This window comes from Hydra vulgaris, chromosome 12 (assembly GCF_038396675.1).
Source record: "Hydra vulgaris chromosome 12, alternate assembly HydraT2T_AEP".
Taxonomy (NCBI): domain Eukaryota; kingdom Metazoa; phylum Cnidaria; class Hydrozoa; order Anthoathecata; family Hydridae; genus Hydra; species Hydra vulgaris.
The window spans coordinates 52,472,501-52,496,463 of record NC_088931.1 but is presented as its reverse complement, the minus strand read 5'-3'; the positions used below and the strand labels follow the sequence as shown (position 1 = coordinate 52,496,463).

Sequence of the window (23,963 nt, the reverse complement as noted above, 5' to 3'; positions counted from 1 at the left end):
GTATCAACAAATGGCGATTAATCTAGAATGGTAATATTCTTGGAAAAGCACAACTTTAAACTTTTGGATATATTCTTATGGTCATATTTTAGTCATTTTCCAAACCAACTAAGATAATTCTATCGCGATTTCAGTTTTAGAAAACTTTAAAAATGTTTATATAAATGGAAAAGTAGATCAATAAAAAGTACCATAACTAAAACACTTTGTAGCTACGATCCGTAGCCATTATTAAAACCTTTTTTTTTCTTTCTTACTTCTACTGCGCTTGCGTATAATAACTTGTCGCTTCTAAACAACCGTGTACACTAAGCATTCGACGTGATGGTACACAGTGTTTTGAAATATTTTAACGTATTATTTTAACATTTTTCGTAGAGTTTTTTTTTGTAGAGTTTTTTTCAAAATAATGAAAATTGAAAATGAAATTTAATGATGAAATTGAAAAGATCATAATAGAAGACAATCAAGAACTCTTTTTTTTGTTATAAAAGAAAAAAAAAAGAAAAATTGAATAAAAAAGTTTAATTTAATTTGGTAACATTTCTGCTTTAAAAGACGTTAAAAATAAAAAAACAGTATTTAAAAAATACACTTCCGACTCAGATAAAAACTTTAATTTGGTTTTGCTCAACGTTGACTTGTGGATTTGACCTAAATAAATGAGCAACAGCAAGCAACATTCTTCATATGGGCATTTAATAAAAACCCTATTTTTAATATGTAGTTTTAAATGCACTATAAGTTCATTAAAAGGAAGTTCAACTTGGAAAGTCACAACTGAACATATTCCTATCTTTTCTATATTAACAAGGTTATTAATTGATTTTAAAATATTCTCAACATCATGGATTCGATGAACAAGTGAAGTAAAAGTTCTGAAAGTACTAAATGACTTTTTGTATCCAACAATTCCGCATGGAATCTTATATGCACAACTGTAGACTAAAATGTTGTGCATAATACTGCAAAGAAGTAGTCTTAAACTGACATAAACTGCACAAAAGCATAATAACATTTACAAATCAATAATCTTATTCTGAAAATAGAAACAATTTTGAAAACAAATTAGAAATATTACTTGATAATGTCATTTTAATATAGAAATGTTTACATTACTTGTTTTTTATTTTCATAAAACAACTTAAAAAATTATTTAAAAAAGTAGAAAAATATCTCTCAAACTATATTATATATAGTATATATATGATATAGTTTGTAATATAGACTATATGTATAATATAGTCTATGTATAATCTCTATCTCTGTATTATAGAGAGATATAATATATATTATATATCTCTATATATAATATATATCTCTCTATAATACAGATAGAGATTATACATTATACTCATATGGATCATCGCAGTATTTATCAATTTTTTCTGTATCAATTGTTTGCAAGTAATTACAATTGGAATGTTATGTAATCTAATAATAATTTTTTATCAATTTCTAAAATTTTGCTGAGTAATAGAGAATCATAAAAAGCTCGTCGGCATAAATTACCGGTATTACTAATTCCTGATCCAACTCTCAAACCAAATCCTATCATGAATAATGAATCGGGTTAGTTTTGATAGAGATATTAAGAATCTATCATTAGTTTTACAAAATGATAAATCTCCACAAAAAATTATTGACTCTGAAATTAAATATTGATAAGAAAATGAACCCATCCGTTTCTAACATTGTCAGTAGCTTAAATATAAGATACTTAAATATACTTCCATACATTGGAATGTACTCTAATTATACTAAAATGAAAATTTCAAAAATTGTTCATAAATATGGCAAGAATGTTCTAATAAAATTAGTTTTCACTATTAATAAAATACAAGATTGTTTTTGCTTCAAAATGTCACAAGAAAAAAAGTTTGAAAGTATAACTGTAAGTAAAAGCTTTCACCCCAAAATGAGGAGGTTTTCAACTTTACATGTTTATGACTTTCAAAGAATAAAAGATTATTCGATGAAAGTTGAAACCTGTCAGTATATAAGATAGCAACAAAAAAAAATTTTTAAACTCATTGCCTTCATATTTGGGGTATAGGCTAACTTTTTATGGTATTTTTGATCCGGGGCTTCAAACATCGCAATTTTTTTGCAAAATATATTCTAACTTAAGAATTAACATAATAAGTTTTGTGGATTTTTAAAATTGTCCATTGTTTGGACAATTCCCAAAATTATCAAATATAAAAAATCCGACTGGTGCCCCCGGAGCTCATATGCATTCCCTTAGCCCCCTCCCCCCCCTTGCTGCACCTAAGAGCTAGTTAAACACAAAAATAAAAATAAATTATCTTAAATCTCTATTTTACTCAATTAAGGCTTATAATCCACATACATACAACGTTTATTTTTTTGGTCACCTATTTGAATGATATGTTCCCACTGTGCAATGGCATTTGGTATTGGACAAATGTCCAGAGATACTGCTTGATTTATTGAAGTTTTAAAAATTCCCAAATATACGTAACTGACCAATAGGATGTTTTTCACTTTTCAAAACAGAGACTATAGGGTTTGCTCTCAAGAATACTGTACCCTTCTTTAAAACCCTTTACAAGCATTTAAGCTTTTGTTCGGGTATCTAATTAAAGTTCTGGAGTTATTTTATTATATTTATTGTTAAATAATTCTTATTTCCGGAACAGCTTTATAATAATTTGGTGAAAAGTTGACAATTTTCTTATAATTTTGATTACCTTGTTACACAGTTTTATTTAATTATTTTTGCATAACAACAGTATTGATTACTATTTTATTACAATTTAACATTTAAAAGGTAATACTTAATCACAGTTATGGATGCTAATATCATTTTAAGGTGTAATAAATGAATATTAAAATAAATATAACACAAAAGTTTAACTTGATTACTTAAATGTGCCAAATTAAATGCATCTTTTTTGGGGCGGGTTAGGGCAGCAAATGAATGGTCATAAACTGTTTTTTAACATGTAAGGAGGTCGACACACTTGGTTTTATGGATGTAGGCAAACGTATTCGAGCTACAAATTGAGTACAATTTGGTTGCTATGGTACTAACTGTTTTTTATTCGTGCTATGTACACTAAATTAAATACGTGTATTAAAATGAGATTCACACTTTTCATGGAAGTCATAATTTTAATTGGTTGCTATGGATACCTAATTTTTAAAATTATTTTTGCATAGCAACAGTATTAATTGCTATTTCATTACATTTTAACATTTAAAAGGTAATACTTAGCCAAAGCTATAGATACTAATGTCATTTTAAGCTGTAATAAATGAAGAATTGGCATTAGATCAAAGTTTTATTTCATTATTTAAATGTGCCAAATTTAAAGTATTGTGTACTACTGCTGAAAAAGTTGCATGTCATCTTTAACACATTTTCATCAGCTCTGCCAATTAATGCAAATGCATTTCAAAAGTGCCTTGAAGTAAGTTTATTTGTTAATATGATTTCTATCCTGAGCTGTGGCTAACTTGGCTTTTGTAACAACATAATTAATTGCCTCTTTTAGGCGCCTCATTTGTTTGTACAGAGCTACCCATAGTGTTACATGCCACAAAGTTCGCACAAGAAATTATTACACGGACATGAAGTTGTGAGGAGAATGGTCTTACCTTTTGGCATGCTCTCTGAAGAGGCACAGAAAGCACACAACAAGGATTTCAAATATTTCCGTGAAACTGTAAAGACAAAAACTATTTTACTATTTTAACTACATATTACGTTTAAACTATAAAGACAAAAGTGCAATTTTGGAAAAGTTTGTAGAGGCGAAAATCTGGAATGAAAAATTGTTTGTCAACGAGGATTTTAGTGCACAATGGAAATAAGATGAAAGTTATTCACAGAAGCAAAAGAGCAAGGCAAAGGAAAGTATGCTAAAGTTATTTATAATAAACTAATCACACGCGATTTTTAAGCATATTTTATTTTTATTATTTTCATTTTTTTTAAATTATTAAAATCTAAAAATGGATCCAAACCAAATAATTAATTTTGAATCAAGTTCATTTAACTTTTTTTAAACTAATGATTTTATACTTTATAATTATACCGATCCTGACTTAAATAATTTTAGCGAAGTAGGTGCTCTTCAAAACTGCTCATACTTTTATATAAGTGAAATGAAAGATTTTCTCCAGCGGGATTTATTTAATGTTATTCATTCTAATATCAGAAGCTTAAAAAAAATCGAAAATTTATATGTTAACTTACAGAAAACGTTACATATTTTTAGCCTTATATACATCAGAGAGACTTGGTGTAGCTCTGAAGATTTAAAAAATTCAAATCTCCATCTTCCAGGTTTTAACATAATTTCTTTAGTGCGTAAAACTAAAAAGTAAAGTGATGGTGTTCTTTTTTACATTAATGAATCCTTGCAGTTCATTAATAGGCCTGATTTAACTGTTTCTGATGGCGATAAAAAGGTTTTGACTATTGAAATTATAACCCAAAATTCTCAAAATATAATTTTAAGTTTTTGTTACCGCCCACCATCTGGTGTAATAGAAAATTTTAATGAATTTTTGCAAAATGATATAATTAAAAAAGGTATACATGAAAAGAAATTCAACTGCATATTCGGTGATTTTAATTTAATTTGCTACGATTACCACGTTAACAACAACATTAAAGAAATTCATAATGATATTTTTGAAAATGGAGCGATACCGTTAATAAACAAACCTACTAGAATTACATCATCATCAGCCTCATTATTAGACAATATAATTACTACAGATATTTTTAACTTATCTATAAAAAAGACATAATAAAAGAGACGTCTCAGATCACTACTATTAATGTAGACAGCATAAAACAGCTCCATCAAAATAAACTTCTCGATTTTTTACAGAAACAAATTGTAAAGCATTCAAGAAACAACTATCTTTACTTCATTAGAATCACATTAATGATTCTAACGACGCTAATTTAGTTTATAATTCGTTTTTAAAAACATTTTTTGAAAAATATGGTATTAATTTTCCGAAATATAAAATATTAAAAAAAAGAAAGATATAACCTCGCCATGATTACAAAAGATTTCAAAAAATATTCTAAAATCAAGCAAAAATTGTATATTAAATACTTAAAAACAAAATCATTCGAAAATAAAACATTTTAGAAAACTAATGTTAAAAAACTTGAAGTCCTAAGAAAAATGTTAAAAAAAAATTATTATATAAAGTTACAAGAAAAATACAAACAAAATTCAAAACACACAAGGGAACTTTTTAGAGAAATTAGAGGGAGTAAGAAACCAAAAACAGACTCTTTACCAAAAACCAAAAGAGTAATAGTTGATAAAATGAACACATTTTTTATTTCAGTTGGAAAAAATTTAGCTAAAAATATTCGAACCGAAACAAAAAAAATTAATAATTTTAATTTTCCTTTAGTGTCATGTCTAGATTCTTTTGAATTATCTTTTGATGAGTTTGATAAAGCATTTAAAATGCTCAACTCAATTAAAGCAATAGGTTGTGATGATATTAGCGGAAACGTGGTTATTAACTCATATGAAACCATAAAAATGTTCTATATAAAGTATTTAAATGTTCAATTGATCGAGGAATATTTCCTGATCAGTTAAAAATAGCGAAAGTAACGCCAATATTTAAAGGAGGAGAGTTTTTGAATATAAAGCATTTTTGTTGACTTATCAAAAGCATTTGATATGATTGACCATAACATCATTTTCAAAAAACTAAAATATTATGGAATCACAGGAAATTTTCTTAAGCTAATAAAAAATTATTTATACAATAGAAAACAATTTGTTCATTTCGACCATGTATCGCGATCTCAATTAATAGAAATATTTTGCGGAGTTCCTCAGGGATCTGTACTAGGATCTTTTTTTTTCTGATTTACATAAACGACCTCTATGAAGCATCCAATTTAATGACAGTTATGTTTGCTGATGACACAAATTTTTTTTTTTATCTCATAGCGTCATAACGACACTATTTTCTGTATGGACAATGATTTAATGAAAGTTTCTCAATGGTTTAAATCAAACAAACTTTCTCTGAATATTGAAAAAACAAAATGGTCTCTTTTTCATTTTAACTCTAAAAAACATCTATTTCCAATCGAGCTTCCTCCTCTTTTTATTGATGGCGTTCTAATTAAGAGAGCAACATGTACAAACCTTTAGGGGTTTCAATTGATGAAAATCTCAAAAGTTTCTTGATATCAAGATCAGATGATTTTGTCATCATGATGACAAGATCATCTGATCATCTGCAAGTCTCCGCGTTTTTATTTTATGTAACAAAATTTGTAATTTTTTATTTACATGCATTCTTCTTTCATTTATTTTATTGTAATAGTTATTATGAAGAAATAAAAGAACAAAAAAAGAAAAAAAAATTACACACGCAAGTGTAGTCGTTTGAAAACTAACTATGATTTATTATGCCAACTTTTGTGCTCATCAGACCCAATAATCAGCAGCATGAAGAGGTCAAACTCTCAAAATTCAAATTCTCAACTCCCAGAAGGAGTTTGTGATTTGCTTCAGACTCCGACTGTCGACTCACTTAAAATATGATTTCTTTTTTTATGCATTTATGTATGTTTTATAAATTGTTAATGTGTTTCAAATTGTCAATGTTTTATTGCAATATTTTTTGTTTCTATCATTAATGACTTAAATCTTTACTTAAAATTAATTACCTAAATACTTAATATTTAATAGTTATTAAAAAAGGATGGTTTAAATCCGAAAAGAATTTGGTCAAAAATCCATTTATCTTTGTGTAACTAAGGAAAGTATCTAGTTGTTAAGCAATATAGGTGTCCATAGCAATTAAATTAAAAAAGTAATGACTTCCATATAAAGTATGAACTCGTATTGGTACTCATGCCAAATTAAGTGAATAAAGCAGTCATAAAAATCAGCAACTACCAAAAATAGGTTGTTGCTAAGTAAAATTAGGTATCCATAGCAACCAAATATAAAAATATCACTTTCATAAGAAGCGCAGACCTCATATTATTACTCATACAAAACTTAGTAAATAAAGACCTAATATTTAATTAGTTAATAATTTTGTCCATTAAAAGTGAATTCTGGCTCACTGTGGGTATGTGGCATTTCAAGCACAAAAAATTATAATTAAAGCAATGCCTGCTCTTTTCATATATACCACATTGGTATGGAGAGTGGTATAAACTTCCATGTTGAATGCTAATCCTTGGTGCTCTGTGACAATACTTTAAGTTCTTCTTGTACTACAGGATGAACTAAGCTTACTAAAGAAGAAGTAAGAACGAAACTTACTACAAGAAGAACTAAACTTGCTAAACTGTTCTACAAATAGAACTAAACAACACTACACTTTTTTCTTTGTTTTATTGTTATATTTACGTGCTACAACTTGTAGCACGTAAATAACAATAAAACAAAGGAAAAAGTTTCTGTTGTAGTTAGAGGATAGTTGAAAAAAGTAAACAGTAATGAATAAGAGTCTACATATTTAACTGTACTGCTTTTATTGGGTGGCAGGAGGGAATTAGATACTTTACAACTATAACTTTTGACTTTGCAATTTCAACTTTAGATTTGAAGCATGAAATTTGCAGTCTGTTGTTGAATATTCAATTATTTTAAATAGTAAAGAAAAAAAAGTTATATTATTATGTTGACCTCGCCTTTAGAGTTAGTGAGGGCTAACAGTTTAGGTTTTTTATTGTTTCCAAACTTCAAACATCGCAACTTTTATAGAACACCCTCATTTATAAACATTTCGTCATAAACATGTTTATTTCTTTATATACATAGTTTTCTTCATTCAAATACAAAAAAGAGCTGGCTACGTCTCTTAAGGATAACCATTTTGTTGTTAAGTTTAGAGTAAGTAGTAATTTTCAAAGACGTCTGTAACTCATCGAGTAAGTTGAATTACAAAGTACTCAGTATAGTTTCTTTTTAAAATCCGTATGGGTTATTTCATTCGTTTCCTTATTTTTGGTAAGGGGTATGGTTAATGCAACGTTTATTTTAAATAAAAATATTTTTGATTTATATTGATTAAAATAAATATCTTTAATTTCAGGTGTTTCTGCCAACCAAATAAACAAAATAATACAAGAAGATGTACCATTTAAAAATTACTAAAAATAATATTAAAATAATTGGACTTAATATTAAAAAACTCCCGATATTTTCACATTAAAACATTAATTACATTACAAAGTTTTTGATTCGTTTAAATATGGTTCATAGAAGCTAGTTTTAATAAAATCTTACTTTTAAAAAAAGTTTGTTTTAAAAAAAATATTTAAATATCTTCCTCAAAAATACTTGAAAATTTTTTGAAAATGTATTTAGACCATCCTATCGTCTATTGTAACACTTTTAATTGTGATAAAGCAAGCAAAATAACAGTTTACTAATGATTTATTTTGGACTTGAAGCTATACCCTAATTTAAGATATTAAATATAAATTTACCAGTTTATTTTATTTTATCACATGTAACAATCTTAATTAAATTCCGTTGATTTAAAACTTGTGGTCATGGCTTTCCATTTGACCTTAATAAATAATTAAACACCTAACCCCCCACTTATTAAATACCAGCCCAAACTAATAAATATACAACACTAACTATAAAAAATATTAACATTAAAAAAACGTCAAAATTACGAGTTTATAAATAGAAAATTTTTTTTTTTTAAACGTCAGATTTTTGAGACGTTTAACTTATGACTTATGAGATCTGATGAGCTCACGAAGATGCAATTCAAGTTTTAAAGAATCTTGGGCAAACTTTCTTATTCCTTCAGCTAATTTCTCTGTTGCCATAGCATCTTCATTAAGTAGCCAGCGAAATTGCTTTTCGTCAAGAGAGACTCTTTCAAGCTCAAGTTCTTGAGCTGAAGTAAAAAAAAAAAAAACTCAACCATATTATGTCTATGAAAAGAAACTATACGAAAATAATTAAACTAACCTTTTTCTACGCTTAAAGTTTTCGTAAGATGATCAGTCGATTTGTTCAATTGTTCTAAAAGTTCTGGCCTGTGAATAAAAATATATAAAACTTTATTCAATTACTAGAACATACATACATACATACATACATACATACATACATACATACATACATACATACATACATACATACATACATACATACATACATACATACATACATACATACATACAAGCATACATACATACATACATACATACATACATACATACATACATACATACATACATACATACATACATACATACATATATATATATATATATATATATATATATTTTATTATTATTAATGTATATAATTCCTACATCATGTACATGTAAATAGGTACAAGGTCCATAGATACAATTAAATAGAGTAAATAAAAAGTACAGATACAGACATCCACAACAACCCATCAATCGAACAGTCTTAATATTCTGTTAACCGAACCAACAGTGAAATTTTTTTTGGCATACTCTAACTGATTCTTTAAATTGATCCTACAGTTAGAATAGTATCAAAAGAGCCTAAAAACTAAAAACATAACTCTAAAAACATACAAGTTAGACTGTAATATTTTTTATATCCAAAAATGTTCTTACTGTGATACTTTTCACATCCAAAAAACATTTTTACGCATTTATTATAGCAATATCGTAGGTGTTAATGTTCTAGGATTAAAACTATTCCACAGGGAAGCATTATATAATCATATGCAATGCAATAAGAATAATTTTACTTTAACTAGACTTGAACACCTAAAAAAGTGCCTTACCAACATATTTGATCGAGTATAAAGATTTTTATCTTTTTTTTTATACCCATAACATCTAATAGATCATTTTTCAAAATATGATCAAGATATTTAAAGCTGTCAGCAAGTTTCAGTTTGCAAACCGCTACACCCAATTTAGGAAACAAAAATGACACATTTTTTGATTTTTGTTTTGGGTTAAAAACCATACAATTTGTCGTCTTTGTGTCATTAATTGGCCTCGTCATTGATTGCAATAATTTCTGCACCAATAGAGTACCAATATATATATATATATATATATATATATATATATATATATATATATATATATATATATATATATATATATATATATATATATATAAATATATATATATATATATACATATATATATATATATATATATATATATATATATATATATATATATATATATATATATATATATATATATATATATATATATACACATGTATATATAAACATATATGTATATATGTATGTATGTATGTATATTTAATAATATACTTTATATTATTGAATATGCATACATACATAATTTATTTTAAATCAACTTACGATATTGTGAGGTTATCACATCCTGCTAACGCTGTTATTTGTCCTATATTTCTAAAAGATGCCCCCATGACAATAGTTTTATATCCAAATTTCTTATAATAGTTGTAAATTGATGTCACACTTTTCACGCCTAAAATACAAAATTATATAATCAGAAAACAAAATATTCAATCAGTTCCATGAAACTCATATTGGCAAATTTTATGTTAAACTTCAAATATATTAACGCTATAAATTTGAAAAAAACAATTTTCATAGGATGGCTATCTTCCCTGCTAAATTTCAAAGTTTTGGATAACCGACATTAAATTAAAAGAATAGGATATGGTTCCAAAAGAGTAGAAATAGTCTCTTTGCATTGACAAAGATTTCGCTTAAAGCTGATTGTTGTGCTTAAGTAACCACAGACTTTTTTTGTTGTTTTTTGATATAAACCTTTCCTGGAAAATTCTATTAATTTTAACTGATGGTAAGAACAAAGTAAAGTGGAAAAGATTTATGCAACTTCATCATTTTGGTAAAAATCATCTTGGAAAAAGATTCATTTTCATAATAAAATAATGATACCATGAATAATTCAAGAATTATTCATGGTATCATTATTTTATTAATTAATCTGATGAAAACATCATTTATTCTACACTAATGTTTACACAAAACCAAGCAAAATCATTAAACTTACAAGTTAAGCTTAAAAAACTGAACAATCAAAGCATCTGAATAAAGTTGTTCAAATGGGAGAATTCTACATATTGATAAGCTTCCTTGGAAGTAATGTTGTAGTCAAGACAGAGTTATTTTGTTATAGTCACGACAGAGTCTTGGAATTATTGTTATAATTAGGACAGAACAAATTAATTGAACCTGTTTATGAAAACAACTCTGTCACATATATCATTCTGGTAATGTTTGTCAAAGTTCGTGTTTTTTTTTTTGTTTGTCCTTTTCTTTCCTTCCTTTTTTGTTCTTTTTCATTCCTTTTTCGTCAAGGTTTGTGTTTCGGAATTACAGAGTTGAGAGAGGGTTGTAACCTCAACTAAGTAGCCTCCTCGCCTAAAATTCGAGTTTTCAAGTTCATCCAAAACAATATCTTGAATACATAAACATCAAAATGCTCATTAAAGCACAGAGAACTGAAAACTACTATAAACATCTCAAAGATATAAGCGGTACGCCTTATTTGTTTGTTTATTATTTATGTAATATGGAATAACATTTTACTTTTTAATATATTAAATTACAAAAAAACGTCCATCATTGCTCATTATTTGTGATGGTTACAAATCATCCATCAGAAATCACAAACATCAGAGAGGAGAAAGACAATTTTTTTTAACATCTTCGCTTCCAACAAGGCTGCAAGCAACCACTATTAGAGTTGGAAGTTACTGGAAGAGAAAAGATGAAGATTGTAGAGCAAGAAAACAATTGACAGACGACTTAAAAGATTGCAAATTATATGAATCAGGAAAGCAAGATCAAGGAAGTGAATTCCAAAGAACTGATGTTGAAAGTGAATTCCAAAGAACTGATGAAAAAACTAGAGGAATAAGAGTTTTTAGAGCATTTAGGAATAGTCACAGAAAAAAGATGAGACTTAATTGAATGATGAGTAACATGAGAATAAACTTTAGTAGATGGCACAAAAGATGCTAGCTCTTTAGAGCAGTGCCCACTATAGCATTTGTAGAAAAGAGAAAGAGAAGCAACATTACGATGATGTGATGGTTGGAGGTTGGCTGCAAGAGCAGTTCAACTATGTTTAGCATGCATTTTTGCACCTTGTCTAAAAGAGAAAGGGCATCATTAGAAGATCCGCCCAAGATATGGCAACAGTATTCCATAGAAGACCAAATTTGAGATTTATAGATTTACTGGAAACAACCTGAACTTTTTCAAACAACAACAATAAAGCAGCTTCTAATAAAGGATTGGGAATGAAGTTAAGAGAAAAAGAATGCTTTACTAGAATAGGAAGAATCTGCAGAAAAAAAAAGTTGAATTTGTTTGAAACCAAAAATATGATACTGATTTTGATTTGCATGTGTACACAAAACGTGTAAAATCAAGAAACACAACTATATAACAATGGTAGCAACTTATCAAAAAGGAATTTAATCAGAATGACTACCGCCTACTAAAAGTATCATCAAGTATAACACTTTTTGAGTATATTTACAAACTTAGCCATCACTGGTATAAAGTTAGACAAGGTACATATACAGAAGCAGCAAATTAAACCACAAATTTTACTTTTAAAACAGATTTCTTAAATACACAAATTTTTTAATAAACATTTTTAATAAATCAGCATCCAGAAAAATTTGTTGATTTTTTAGCTAAAGTATTTTTTTATTAAGGATGCAGCACATTCTTGATATCGTAAGTTGCAACTGCAGCACTAACACAAAAATACCATGCAAAAAACAATGTCAATGTTGACACTATTGAAATAAAATGCATGAGTGCCTATATACAGTGTTGTAGCTTAGAGTACACAAATGCAGCAAATTTGTTGTAGCTTAGAGTACACAAATGTAGCAAAAAATGACAATAACAATATTGATGACATCAAATAAGACAATGAAAGTAGCAAAAATATTTGAAATGATTTAATTTTCTAGAATATTAATCACATGTAATAAAAATATATACATATTTATATTTTAACTTACTCAGCTTCACTTTCAAAAATTTAATTATTATTTAGTTTCAAGCGTTTATTAGATAATACCCATCACATTAATACAATTTTAAAAAACTTTAAAAAAGAGATTTATGCATTGCTTTTACTTTATTTTATATAAAAAAAACTGAAAATTGAATCATACCAGGATCTTCTTTTGGCTCAAAAGTTTTTTGTCCTGTGTTTTTAACATGCCAATCATAAATTCGACCCACAAAAGGAGAAATTAAGGTTACCTTTGCCTCAGCACAAGCAACAGCCTTAAAATAAATAAATAAAAGAATACCATTTTTTACAAAGCATTTTTTTTGTAAATACTGTTTTTACTTTTTCTAAAAATATTCTAATTACAATTAGGGTTGGTTTTTAACAACCCTGATTTTTTTAAATCATTTTTGGTTCAACATCTTAAAATTAAAATTTCTTTGGTTGAGATTTGACTATTTTTATATTGAAAATTTCTGAATCATTTTTTTTGTTGGATTGCAATCAAATTCAAACTTTACATATTCAAAATTCTTGCAACTATGTTTTTGAATAATTAAATTGGATTTATTATGCTAATTGAAATTTGCTCGCAATTATATTCTTAAAATTTGTTGGTGCTTAGTCACATTTACTCAAGTTTCTTACATTTTTTATCTTGAATAGACATTATTTGTCTGTGACAATTTTAAAGTACTAGTTTTAACCAAATTAAAATTGCTGGTTATTTGAACAGTAAATTTTCTTAAATTATAATGGCTTCTTACATGGAATATGACAAAAAAATTAATTCTACAGTTATGAAACATTTTTTATGAGAAGAAAAAGGGCTGCAAAAAGATTTTTAAAATTAGAGACAGCTCAACGAAAGGTCTCAATATGCACTTACTTTCCTTCCATATTTTAGCAAACACACCAGATGAAGCACCAGCGAGAAAAAAAAATTTACCTATTATTTTCCAATATTGGAGCAAGAAGAAAAATCACTTCTTGCAACACTTGCACGATTAACAGCCCTTGATAAGATTTTGTTCAACATTATATTCCATTCTAGTGATATATGTGCAGGTCTTGTAGCTACAGGATTCAAAATTTAACCCACAACAGTCAACACTATGCATAAAATGGTTGTAGATTACAAAAAAAAAAAAAAAAAAAGGAATTTTTTACATACTGAAATAGCCAGCAAAAAAACCTGAATTCGGCATAGGAGAGAAAATTTCTTTATCTTTTGATAAATGAACATTATTACATAACTGTTGCTACATAAATATTAATTTACATGCACAAAATTGTCAGTTCTGGAGCTTAGGCTTAATATGTAAACAGGATGTCTGCAGATAAGTGTATTGAGCTATTACAACAAAAGTTTGCACAACATGAACTTGATTTGCGAAAAGATATTGTTGGTATTATGACTGACAGAGCTAGTGTGATGAAAAAAATTGGAAGAATATTACCTGTATATCAACAGTTAGGTTTTGCGCATGGTGTGCAACTAGCTGTTATTGAAGTACTATATCAAAAGCAGGATATAGAAAGAGAAACAGATCAGCAATTCGACAAAGACAAACAATCAGATATAGAAGACGATTTTTAGAGAGTAACTCTTGCAAGGATGATGATTTTTCTGACAACAATAAATTGGTCGATCTCGATGCTATTCATAATAGGCATTGAGTAAACCAATGTGATGTTACTGAGGTAAGTTGTGGTCCAGTGATCAAAAAGGTACGAAAATTAGTAATGTTCAGACAACCACCAAAAAAAAATATCTTGCAGAAGTATGTTACAGCTGAATTTGGGAAGCAAATAACTCTAATGAAAGACTGCAAGACAAGATGGAACAATCTTTTGTCTATGCTTTAATTCATCTATTTATTTAAAAATTGTATACAAAAGGCATTAATAGACATAAGTCTACCTGAAGGTGAATATTTGGCTTAATCTTAATAGTTTTTTTTCTAAACATATTTTCAATGTGTTTTTATCAAAACTTTACTAAAATAATATGTTAAAATCTTTCAAAAACAGGTATTTAAAAATCCTAGGATTAATCCCAGGATCCCAGGAATAAGTAAATGTAATCCTGAAATCCCAGGATTAAAAATATAACACAGGATTACAAACCCTAAATACAATGTAACTATGTAGTATTTAATGCAAATATATTAAATCCCATTTTACTTTTTTTAAATTCATTACTATAATAAAAAATAGTAGAAAAAAAAACCTGAGCAAAGTTAAATAGCAGTGTCAAATTACATGTAATCCCATACTCTGATTCAAGAACTCTAAACATAACCCATTCAACTTTTAAAAGACAATTACTACAATGAGATTTGTATTGAAAATAAAAAAAAGCTTATTAAACAAACTTACTTAGCAGCCTGGATACCTTCCCATGTGGAACTAAGTTTGATAAGCACACGTGATTTATTGACACCTTCTTTTTCATACATGCTGATAAGCTTGCGAGCTTTTTCAATTTGGGCTTCTTTGTCAAATGACAGTCTAACAAAAATACATCTTAAACTAAAGTAATTATATAACACCCAAAATTGGGTATGAATTGTATATACTAGCAAGAATTTTAACACAAAAACTTAATTTGAAAATATATTAGTCGATGTATGTACACATAGCATAAAAATAAAAATAAAGCTGGAAAGGGTAAAGGTAAACAAAGAATATTAATCCAAAAAAAAATACCCTCTATTAAGAAGTTTAAAAGATAAGTCATTAAAGATGTTGTTTATGCAATTTTTTTTTTTAAATATAAATATTAATGGGCTAACTATTAAATTTAATGTGCTTATTACTCAATGTACAAACAGCACACCAGAAATGTATGCTAAACTAAACCAAATCATAGAAGTCAAATGTCTAGTAGACAACAAAAAGTTCACTAGCATGTTTATAGCTATAGACTGCCCCAACATTAAATGGTCTGACAATCTGTCCATTAGCGTGAAAAGTAACTATCAAAAGAGATTAAACTTTGCCGACAATTTTAATGAAAATTACCTCCCCTAATACATGTCTAAACCAATGTTTCAAATTAAGGATGTAAAACAAACAAAAAAACTAGATATTGTAATAACAGAAAACAATGAAAGATACAGTAATAAAGAAATAATAGAAATGGAAATAGGACCGCCATTAAGATCAATTGAAAAGTCACACATTTAATGGAGAATCATCACAACAAGCACCATTATAGGCGAAGTTTATCACAACAAATCGTAAGCCTACAGGAAAGGTGATTATACAAGAATAAATGATGCACTACCCCATATAGACTAGGAAAAGAGTTTGCAAGCAAATGAGCAAAATGATTGTTATGAAACTTTCTAGGCAAAACTTAACAGCAATTTATTGTGTCAAAACAAAACAAAATAAAAAGTGCAAAAAGGATCCATGCATAACAACTTAAGTTATGCAACTGATACAGCTGAAAAAGACATAGTGGAGTCGTGCAAGCAACAAGTCATAAAAATATCAAACATTTAAGTGAATACAAAAAATAATGTGAAAAAAAACAATTGTTGACAAGGTAAAAACAAATCCAAAGATGTTCTCTTCTTATGCAAAAAAAAAATACAGAAAGGTGAAACACAAATAGCAATTGTTAAGAGAAAATACCCCTGCAATAACTTTCAACAAGGAACCAATCATCAATTGGCTAAAAAAAAACTTTAGGTTGTATAAATTAGCTATTTTATTAATTTTTAAGCATGTTCCATTTATATTTCAGCATCTAAAGTACATTTATCTAATTATTTTTTTTTTTTAACATCTTCGCTTCCAACAAGCCTGCAAGAACCCACTAATAGAGTTGGAAGGTTGGAAGTTATTGGAAGAGAAAAAATTAAGATTGTAGAGCAAGATAACGATTGACAGACGACTTTATAGATTGTAAATTATATGAATCAGGAAAGCAAAATGAAGGAAGCAAATTCCAAGGCGCTGATGTTCGAGGAAAAAAACAACACAAATAAAAGTTTTTGAAGCATTTAGAAACAGTCACAGAAAAAGGATGAAGCTTAATTGAATGATAAGTAACACGAGAATAAATTTTAGTAGATGGTACAAGAGACGCTAGCTCTTTAGAGCAGTGCCCATTATAGTATTTGTAGAAAAAAGAAAGAGAAGCAACATTACGATGATGTGATAATGGTTGGCTGCAAGAACAGGTCCAACTATGTTTACAATGTGTTTTTGCACCTTGTCTAAAAGAGAAAGGGCATCATTAGAAGATCCTACCCAGATATGGCAACAATATTCCATACAAGGACAAATTTGAGATTTATAAAGATAGAAAATAGAATCTGGAGTAAGAAAGTGTTAAGCTCAATAAAGAGATGCAACCTTAGCAGATGCTAATTTTGCAACTGATTTGATATATGTTTTCCAAGAAAGATCGGATGTAAGAGTTAATCCTAGAAGATGACTCATCGAGTACATTACCGTTCATAAATCTAGAAATGTCTAAGTTATTGCGATAGTGATTGGCTGAAAAAAGTTTTATCGGAATTAGAGTTCACGAGCCACTGTGAGCCTCATGCTGTAAGTGAAGTGAGATCCTTTTCAAGCTCAAATACCCCCTCCAAGCCATCAGAGAGTGTTAGCTTCTTATCATGACAAGAATAAAATGTAGTATCATCAGTGAACAATGCCACCTTGGATGTGAGAATATCTGGAAGATCATTAATGTAAATTAAAGAGTATAGGACCAAGGATTGAACCTTGAGGAACTCCTGAAGTTACAGGATATGAAGAAGAGTACTGTCTATTGAGGACAACTTTTGTACTACGATTGGAAAGAAAGGATTCAATAATCTTAAAGATGTTACAAGATAACTTGTAAGAAGAAAGCTTATGGAGAAGACCAGCATGCCAAAGTTTATAAAAGCTTTAGAAACATCAAGAGCAATAGCCTTAACCTCTCCACCTTTATCTAATGCATGATAAAACTTATCGGATATTATTGTTAGCAAATCAGCTGTAGAACGAGAACAGAATTCTTAGAAAGAACGAAAATGAGAAACCTGTCTTGCAAAGAATGAGAACAAGAAGAGAATTCTGTAGAAAGAACGAAAATTATGCATTAAGAAAGCATTATGTTTACTCTTTTTTTCTTGTAATTTTTCAATTTCATGAAATATTTCTCATTTTGTGAAACCAGGTTAGTATTAAAATTGAAATATCTTAGAAATTGTTCAACATTTTGGGCTAAATTTTTGTGTGTGAACTTTTCTTCACAACATGCAATACCCAAATAAGTTTGAAGAAAATAAGAGGATCAATGGTTCTAAATTTCCAAGATTTTAGGTGATTTGATGTGAAATTACCCGTAATTGTATAGTGAATAAATGGAACACCTTACCAAATAATGGGGTAAATGTCTCACCTGTGAACTTTTTTTAAACAAGACTAGATTTTTCAAAACAAGACTAGATTATTATAAATTTTATGAAAATTTATTTAACTCTATTCTCTTTACAGTGTTATACAGAAATATAAACTATTTTATGCGGAAACAAATCATTTTATGCGGAAATATAAATTATTTTATGCGGAAATATAAATTAAAATAAAAAAATTAAAATAAGAAAAAATAAATAAAATTTTTTTAAGTTTCTAAAAAAAAGTTAAAATATAAGTTTGGTATATTTTAAACTCAAGGATTGAGTTTATTTAATAAATTACAAGGTTTTTTTTTTAGTTTCTTATTTCAATTATATATATTTTTATTTATATATTCTTAATTTGATTTTCTTATTACAATTTATATTTCTAGATAACCCTAAAATAAAATTTGAAATAAGAATAATATAAAATATAATTAATAAAAAAAATTATACTCAATTCATGAATAAGATATAATACATAGAAACAATATCAGCTAATCAAATAATTTACTTATTAATATTATTATTAAATAACTTATTAAATTACTTATTATTATTATTATTATTATTATTGTTATTATTACTATTATTATTATTATTATTATTATTATCATTATTATCAAATAAACTCATTCCTTGCCAACACATTAGGTAATAGACAAGAAGTACTATCATAATGATTAATAAAATTCTATTGGCAGCTGTTTATTAAATCTCTGTTTTTTAATTCTTCATGATTATGAGCTAATGGACGAATGTTTTTAGAGCTGCTTTTTATGACACCAAAAAACTCTTCAATGGGATTAAGTTGAGAGAAATAAGGTAGGAGAAATTTATACAATATGTTGTTCTCATTTTATATTTTCAAAACATCAGATCAATAACGAAACCGACAATTATCCATTATTGAAATGCAACCTCGATTTTGAACAGAATATGACAATAGTGTTCTGTTTATAAATAAATAAATACATAGATTTACCCACAGCTACTGTGTTTTGGCAGAATAATGAATAAAGTTGGCAAAACACTTGCTTAGCTGTGCAACAAATTGTAATATTCGTAAAATTTTTAAAAAAATATTCAAGAGATTTTAATTTAACATTCAAGAGTTTTCTGGTGGAATAGTTCACCATTCATCATTAAATCAGATTTTAGCTTTTTCTTATAAACAGTTTTGTTTTTTTCGTCACGAATGATATTTGGAAGTATATTTCCAAGTTTAGGACCATAGTGTGATAGTGCTCGATTACCAAAATGATTACTGAATTTTGTTTCCTTTAATTTTAGTATTTTTCTGACATTGAGTAGCGAATTAAATTGCATGACGTTGGTGCTTACAGAATAATAGATGTGTGCATTATTAAAAGGACCCTGAAATAGATCCTTTCTCTAATTTTCAGTCAATGCAAATTGTTAAATTTCTGATTGCTTACATGATTTTCTATTCTAGTTTTAAATACTAGTCTTGCTGCACAATTTTGAACAGACAGCACTTTTTTTAATAGTGTCTTTTCAATTCCAAAGTAGAGGGAGTTGCAACAATCAAGCTGCGCAAATATTAGTGAACATACCATGGCGCACAAATTTTATACAAATCCAATTGTCAAGTATCACACCTTAACTTTTTGTTGAGTTTACAAATCTAATGCATTCCTTTTTAACAAAAGTACCTTTAAAAATAATATCTTTTTGAATACTAGGTGGTGCCATAATTAATATTTTTGTTTTCGATTGGTTAATACACAAGAATGATTCACTCATCCATTTAGATATGTATTCAAGACATTTTGGTATAACTAGGACTAGTGCGTTATTTGAGATGAAGGAAGGAATGCTTTTAGAGTTTGTTGATAATCTGAGTATCCAAAAGTTTTAACAATGATTATGTTCAGATATTTGTATAATGGTCTCATATAGATATTTAATGTTTTGGATCCGGGACTGTATGTTATGGTGCTCCATATTTTACATTTTGGTTCGTGGAATATGAGTTACCAATTTTAACTTTTTGGGTAAGGGTAACTAAAATTGATTCGAATTACTTGTGAGCTGAGTCAATTATACTTATTTCACTAGTTAATAGTCCAAGTAGTTTTTGCTCATCAATAGTATCAAAGGCAGCACTTAGATCAAGTAACATTAGTATTGAAGGTGTATGTTTATCAAAGAATTCAAATATATAATTGGTAAGTTTAAGTAAAAGTGTTTTCAGTTGAGTGATGTTTTTTGTATCCATATTGATATTATATATGAAGATTGTTTGTCTTCATGTGGGAATCAAGACAATCGGAAACTATTCTTTCCAATTAGTTTACTAATTTATACTAAATTAGAAACGGTCTATAATTTTTAAAGTCTTCAGAATCTGTAGCAGAGTCTAACTTCTTTATTATCAGAATTAATCTAATGATTCTAGCAATAGGTTTACTATTTTAACCCATATATGTAAAAATGTTTGTAAATTATTCTGTAGTAGATATGCTGGAATCATCAGGAGAATATTTTACCCCAAATGACATAGTTATTTTGTAAATTTCTTTGTATGTCGTTGGATCATTTCTTAAAAACTGACCATTATAATCTGATGTGTTTTTCTTTGTTTAGGATATTTGAAGATTAGACCTGAGTTTTCTGATTTTTTCTGTAAAATAACTATTTAAGTTGTTAGCTAGTTCTTTCTCTGAATCGGCTATTGGTAGTACATATTCTTGAGTTTTATCTAGTAGCTTGTTTACCAATGAGAATAGATGTTAACTTGTAGTGTTTTTATTTAATAGGTTAGAGAAATATATTCTTTTTTTATATAAACAATAGTTGTTTTTTTCCTGAGGCGTCTATATTCTTTTTTTGCCACTTTCATTTTTTGTTCTCTTAATATTTCTGCTTTTCTTCGTTTTTGCCAGAATCTGGTTGTTTCATTAAAACCAAAGAAATAGTCACCATTATAAGCACCATCTGTTAACATGTATCCAATTATCCCAGTAATTGAAATGGCTGCCATCAAGCTTATATTTTGTCTTCTGTTAGCTGGAACCATTACATTACTTTCGTGTTTATTGGAACATATCCATATTTAGATAAGGTGTAGAGGTTGAACCCTGTTTCAACAAAAAAAAAAAAAACTAACTTTGATGTCGATATATGTTGAACTTTTCTTGCATAACTCTGTCTTAAATCAAGAGTTCTTACATAAATGGTTTCTTGTTATTTTCATTACTTTAATTTGCCTAAAAACAAATGACTGAGACACATGGAACCCAAATTCAGCCAGATTATCACAGATTCCAGCTTGTGTTAGTGAGTTATTTCTGTTAATCGCATGGCTGATTGCATTTCTTATAGCAGATTTGTCAGAACATTTTCTTATTTTTCTATAATTAAGTTCTTCAGTATATTGGCGAGGATTATGTTTGCGTTTTTTAATACACAGCTATATGACAATTCCAAAGTTAGGCATATTTCTTTTCCTCTATCTTTAACTTCCTCTATCTATATAACTATCCTCTATCTATAACTTCTTTTCCTCTATCAAATAAGTCATGTATCATTTTCAATAAATCAGATGTTAAAGTAGTTACTATTACTACTTCCTTAATTAGTTTAATTGTTTTAACATTAAAAGTTTGAAAGTCGTTTTAACATTGCAGTAGCAAAATAAATATTTTTTCGGAGTTAGGAGACCTTTTTTTACCATAAAAGTCTTTTTCACGTACTATTCAAATATGTGTACTTGTACTATTATTCTTACTTTCAATAATTCTTATATTACACAACATAAAATACATAACAAGAAAGACACTGTTTCATGAGTTTTTGTCAAGAATAAATATCAGGTTCTAATTTTTATTTTTTAGTTTTAGCATTGCTAATTTAACAATTTTTATAAATAATTTCTTTAGTTGCAGGATGTTGGTTTCTTATTGTCAGCGCTATAATAATTATTTACTTCATAATCTGATAAATGGAAAAAAAGAATAGCTGGTAATTCATATATTTCTGATTCACTTTTGTTATTTATTAAGAAAAATTTTAAAATAAAAAGTTATAATTAAAAAAATCATCTTCTCTTGCAGTGATAACGAAGAAAAAATCAACCTTTCCTGTTTTTGATTTGCTAGTAGACTTCTGCGAAAATGCCTTGCTAACAAGCAAAAATGTTAGCAAGATATTGGGCTAAGTTATAGTAGAAAATGAGGGGAATGTGATAGAAAACAACATTCTGTGGTACACAAAATAGAACATTTGTGGAAAAAAGCCTATTGTGCAATATAAATTGATTAAGAACATGTTTTTAGTTGCCATTAAAGGTTTTGAAATATTATAAAACTTTTAGGTTTTGTTTTGTCAACAAAACAAAACCTAAAAGACAGTTTGAAGTCTAAATAAATAAGGTTTCAGAAACATACAGTAAATTTGTTAGAAGCATACAGTAAACTTTATTTGCAGCTGTGAAACAGTAAAAAAAAATACCAGATAGAGCATGAATTTTTCTGCAATCATAAATTTATGCAGATTATGTATATAGGGCGAAGATAAGCAGAAAAAATAATAAAAAAAGATAAGAAATCAATTACTATCTACCCAATTAACATTGTTTTGCGCTATTATAGGTATTGACGCTTAAGCTCATGAAATTTCAACTAGCAACTTTCAGAATTCATGTATTCATTCTCTATCTCTACATTCTGACTCTGATGACACAGCAATTTAAAATACGAATTCAGGTGTTGATTATTTAGACTAAACAAAACTCCAGCTGGTGGAGTTTCATATCTTCCACTGCATGTGCAGTGCTGGAAGATATGAATATAACTTCAAAATAAGATGAAACAGAACTAAAATGCAGCATTTAAACTAAAAAAATATTCAAATGTAAGAGCTTATATTTTGACAGAAGAAAAGATACAAGAAAAATAGAAAAAAAACTACTTAAGAAGAACATATAGTTTTAGAATCAAAACCGGAGTAAAAATACTTGAGACAGTATTAATACATATAAACTAGTTGCAATAAGTTGTGATGGAACAGTTATCTCTAACTGTTGCTATTGTTTTATGAGAATCAGAACTATAGCCAGTGGTTTATCTGTGTAACACATACTAATTAACTGCCTTTACAACACCAGTAGTTAATTTTGTTTCAGTCTATGTCACATTGTGAAACCTTAATAAAGTTCTGATCCTTTTTTAAAAAAATTCATAACTTTAATTTATTTATATTATACGGCTCTTCTATGGCATGTGGTCCAAACAACATTCCTGTCATAGTCTTACTAAACTATTCTCCAGAACTCTCCTCATTCTCTCTAAACTAATTAACAAGTGTTTCATTGAGTCTTGCTTTCTTGCCTGTTGAAAAATGGCATCTATGGTTCCAATTTTCAAAAACTCTGTAGAACATTCTAGACACTTCAATTATTTCCAATTCAATTCAATTCAATTAGTCTTCTTTCTGTTGATGATGGAATGTTTCTAACATCCCATCACTAGCAAGTCTTTAAGTCTTTGATCAGGTTTTGAGATTATCAAATTGTTTTTTTTCT

The 23,963-nt window shown here is 27.8% G+C and overlaps 1 protein-coding gene across 1 annotated transcript in view; it reads right to left on the bottom strand.

Moving 5' to 3' along the window:
• Window positions 1-8,034: 8,034 nt before the first annotated feature.
• The window catches only part of LOC100206132 (transaldolase), a 17,798-nt gene continuing 1,869 nt past the window's right edge, over window positions 8,035-23,963 (bottom strand). Inside the window, exons 5-10 of the mRNA XM_065813663.1 lie at window positions 15,387-15,518; window positions 15,238-15,298; window positions 13,165-13,279; window positions 10,334-10,463; window positions 8,973-9,040; window positions 8,035-8,898 (exon numbers count right to left, since the gene is read on the bottom strand). Coding sequence (XP_065669735.1) covers window positions 8,726-8,898; window positions 8,973-9,040; window positions 10,334-10,463; window positions 13,165-13,279; window positions 15,238-15,298; window positions 15,387-15,518 — 679 coding nt within the window. The 3' untranslated portion in view covers window positions 8,035-8,725. The remainder of the gene's footprint in view (window positions 8,899-8,972; window positions 9,041-10,333; window positions 10,464-13,164; window positions 13,280-15,237; window positions 15,299-15,386; window positions 15,519-23,963) is intronic.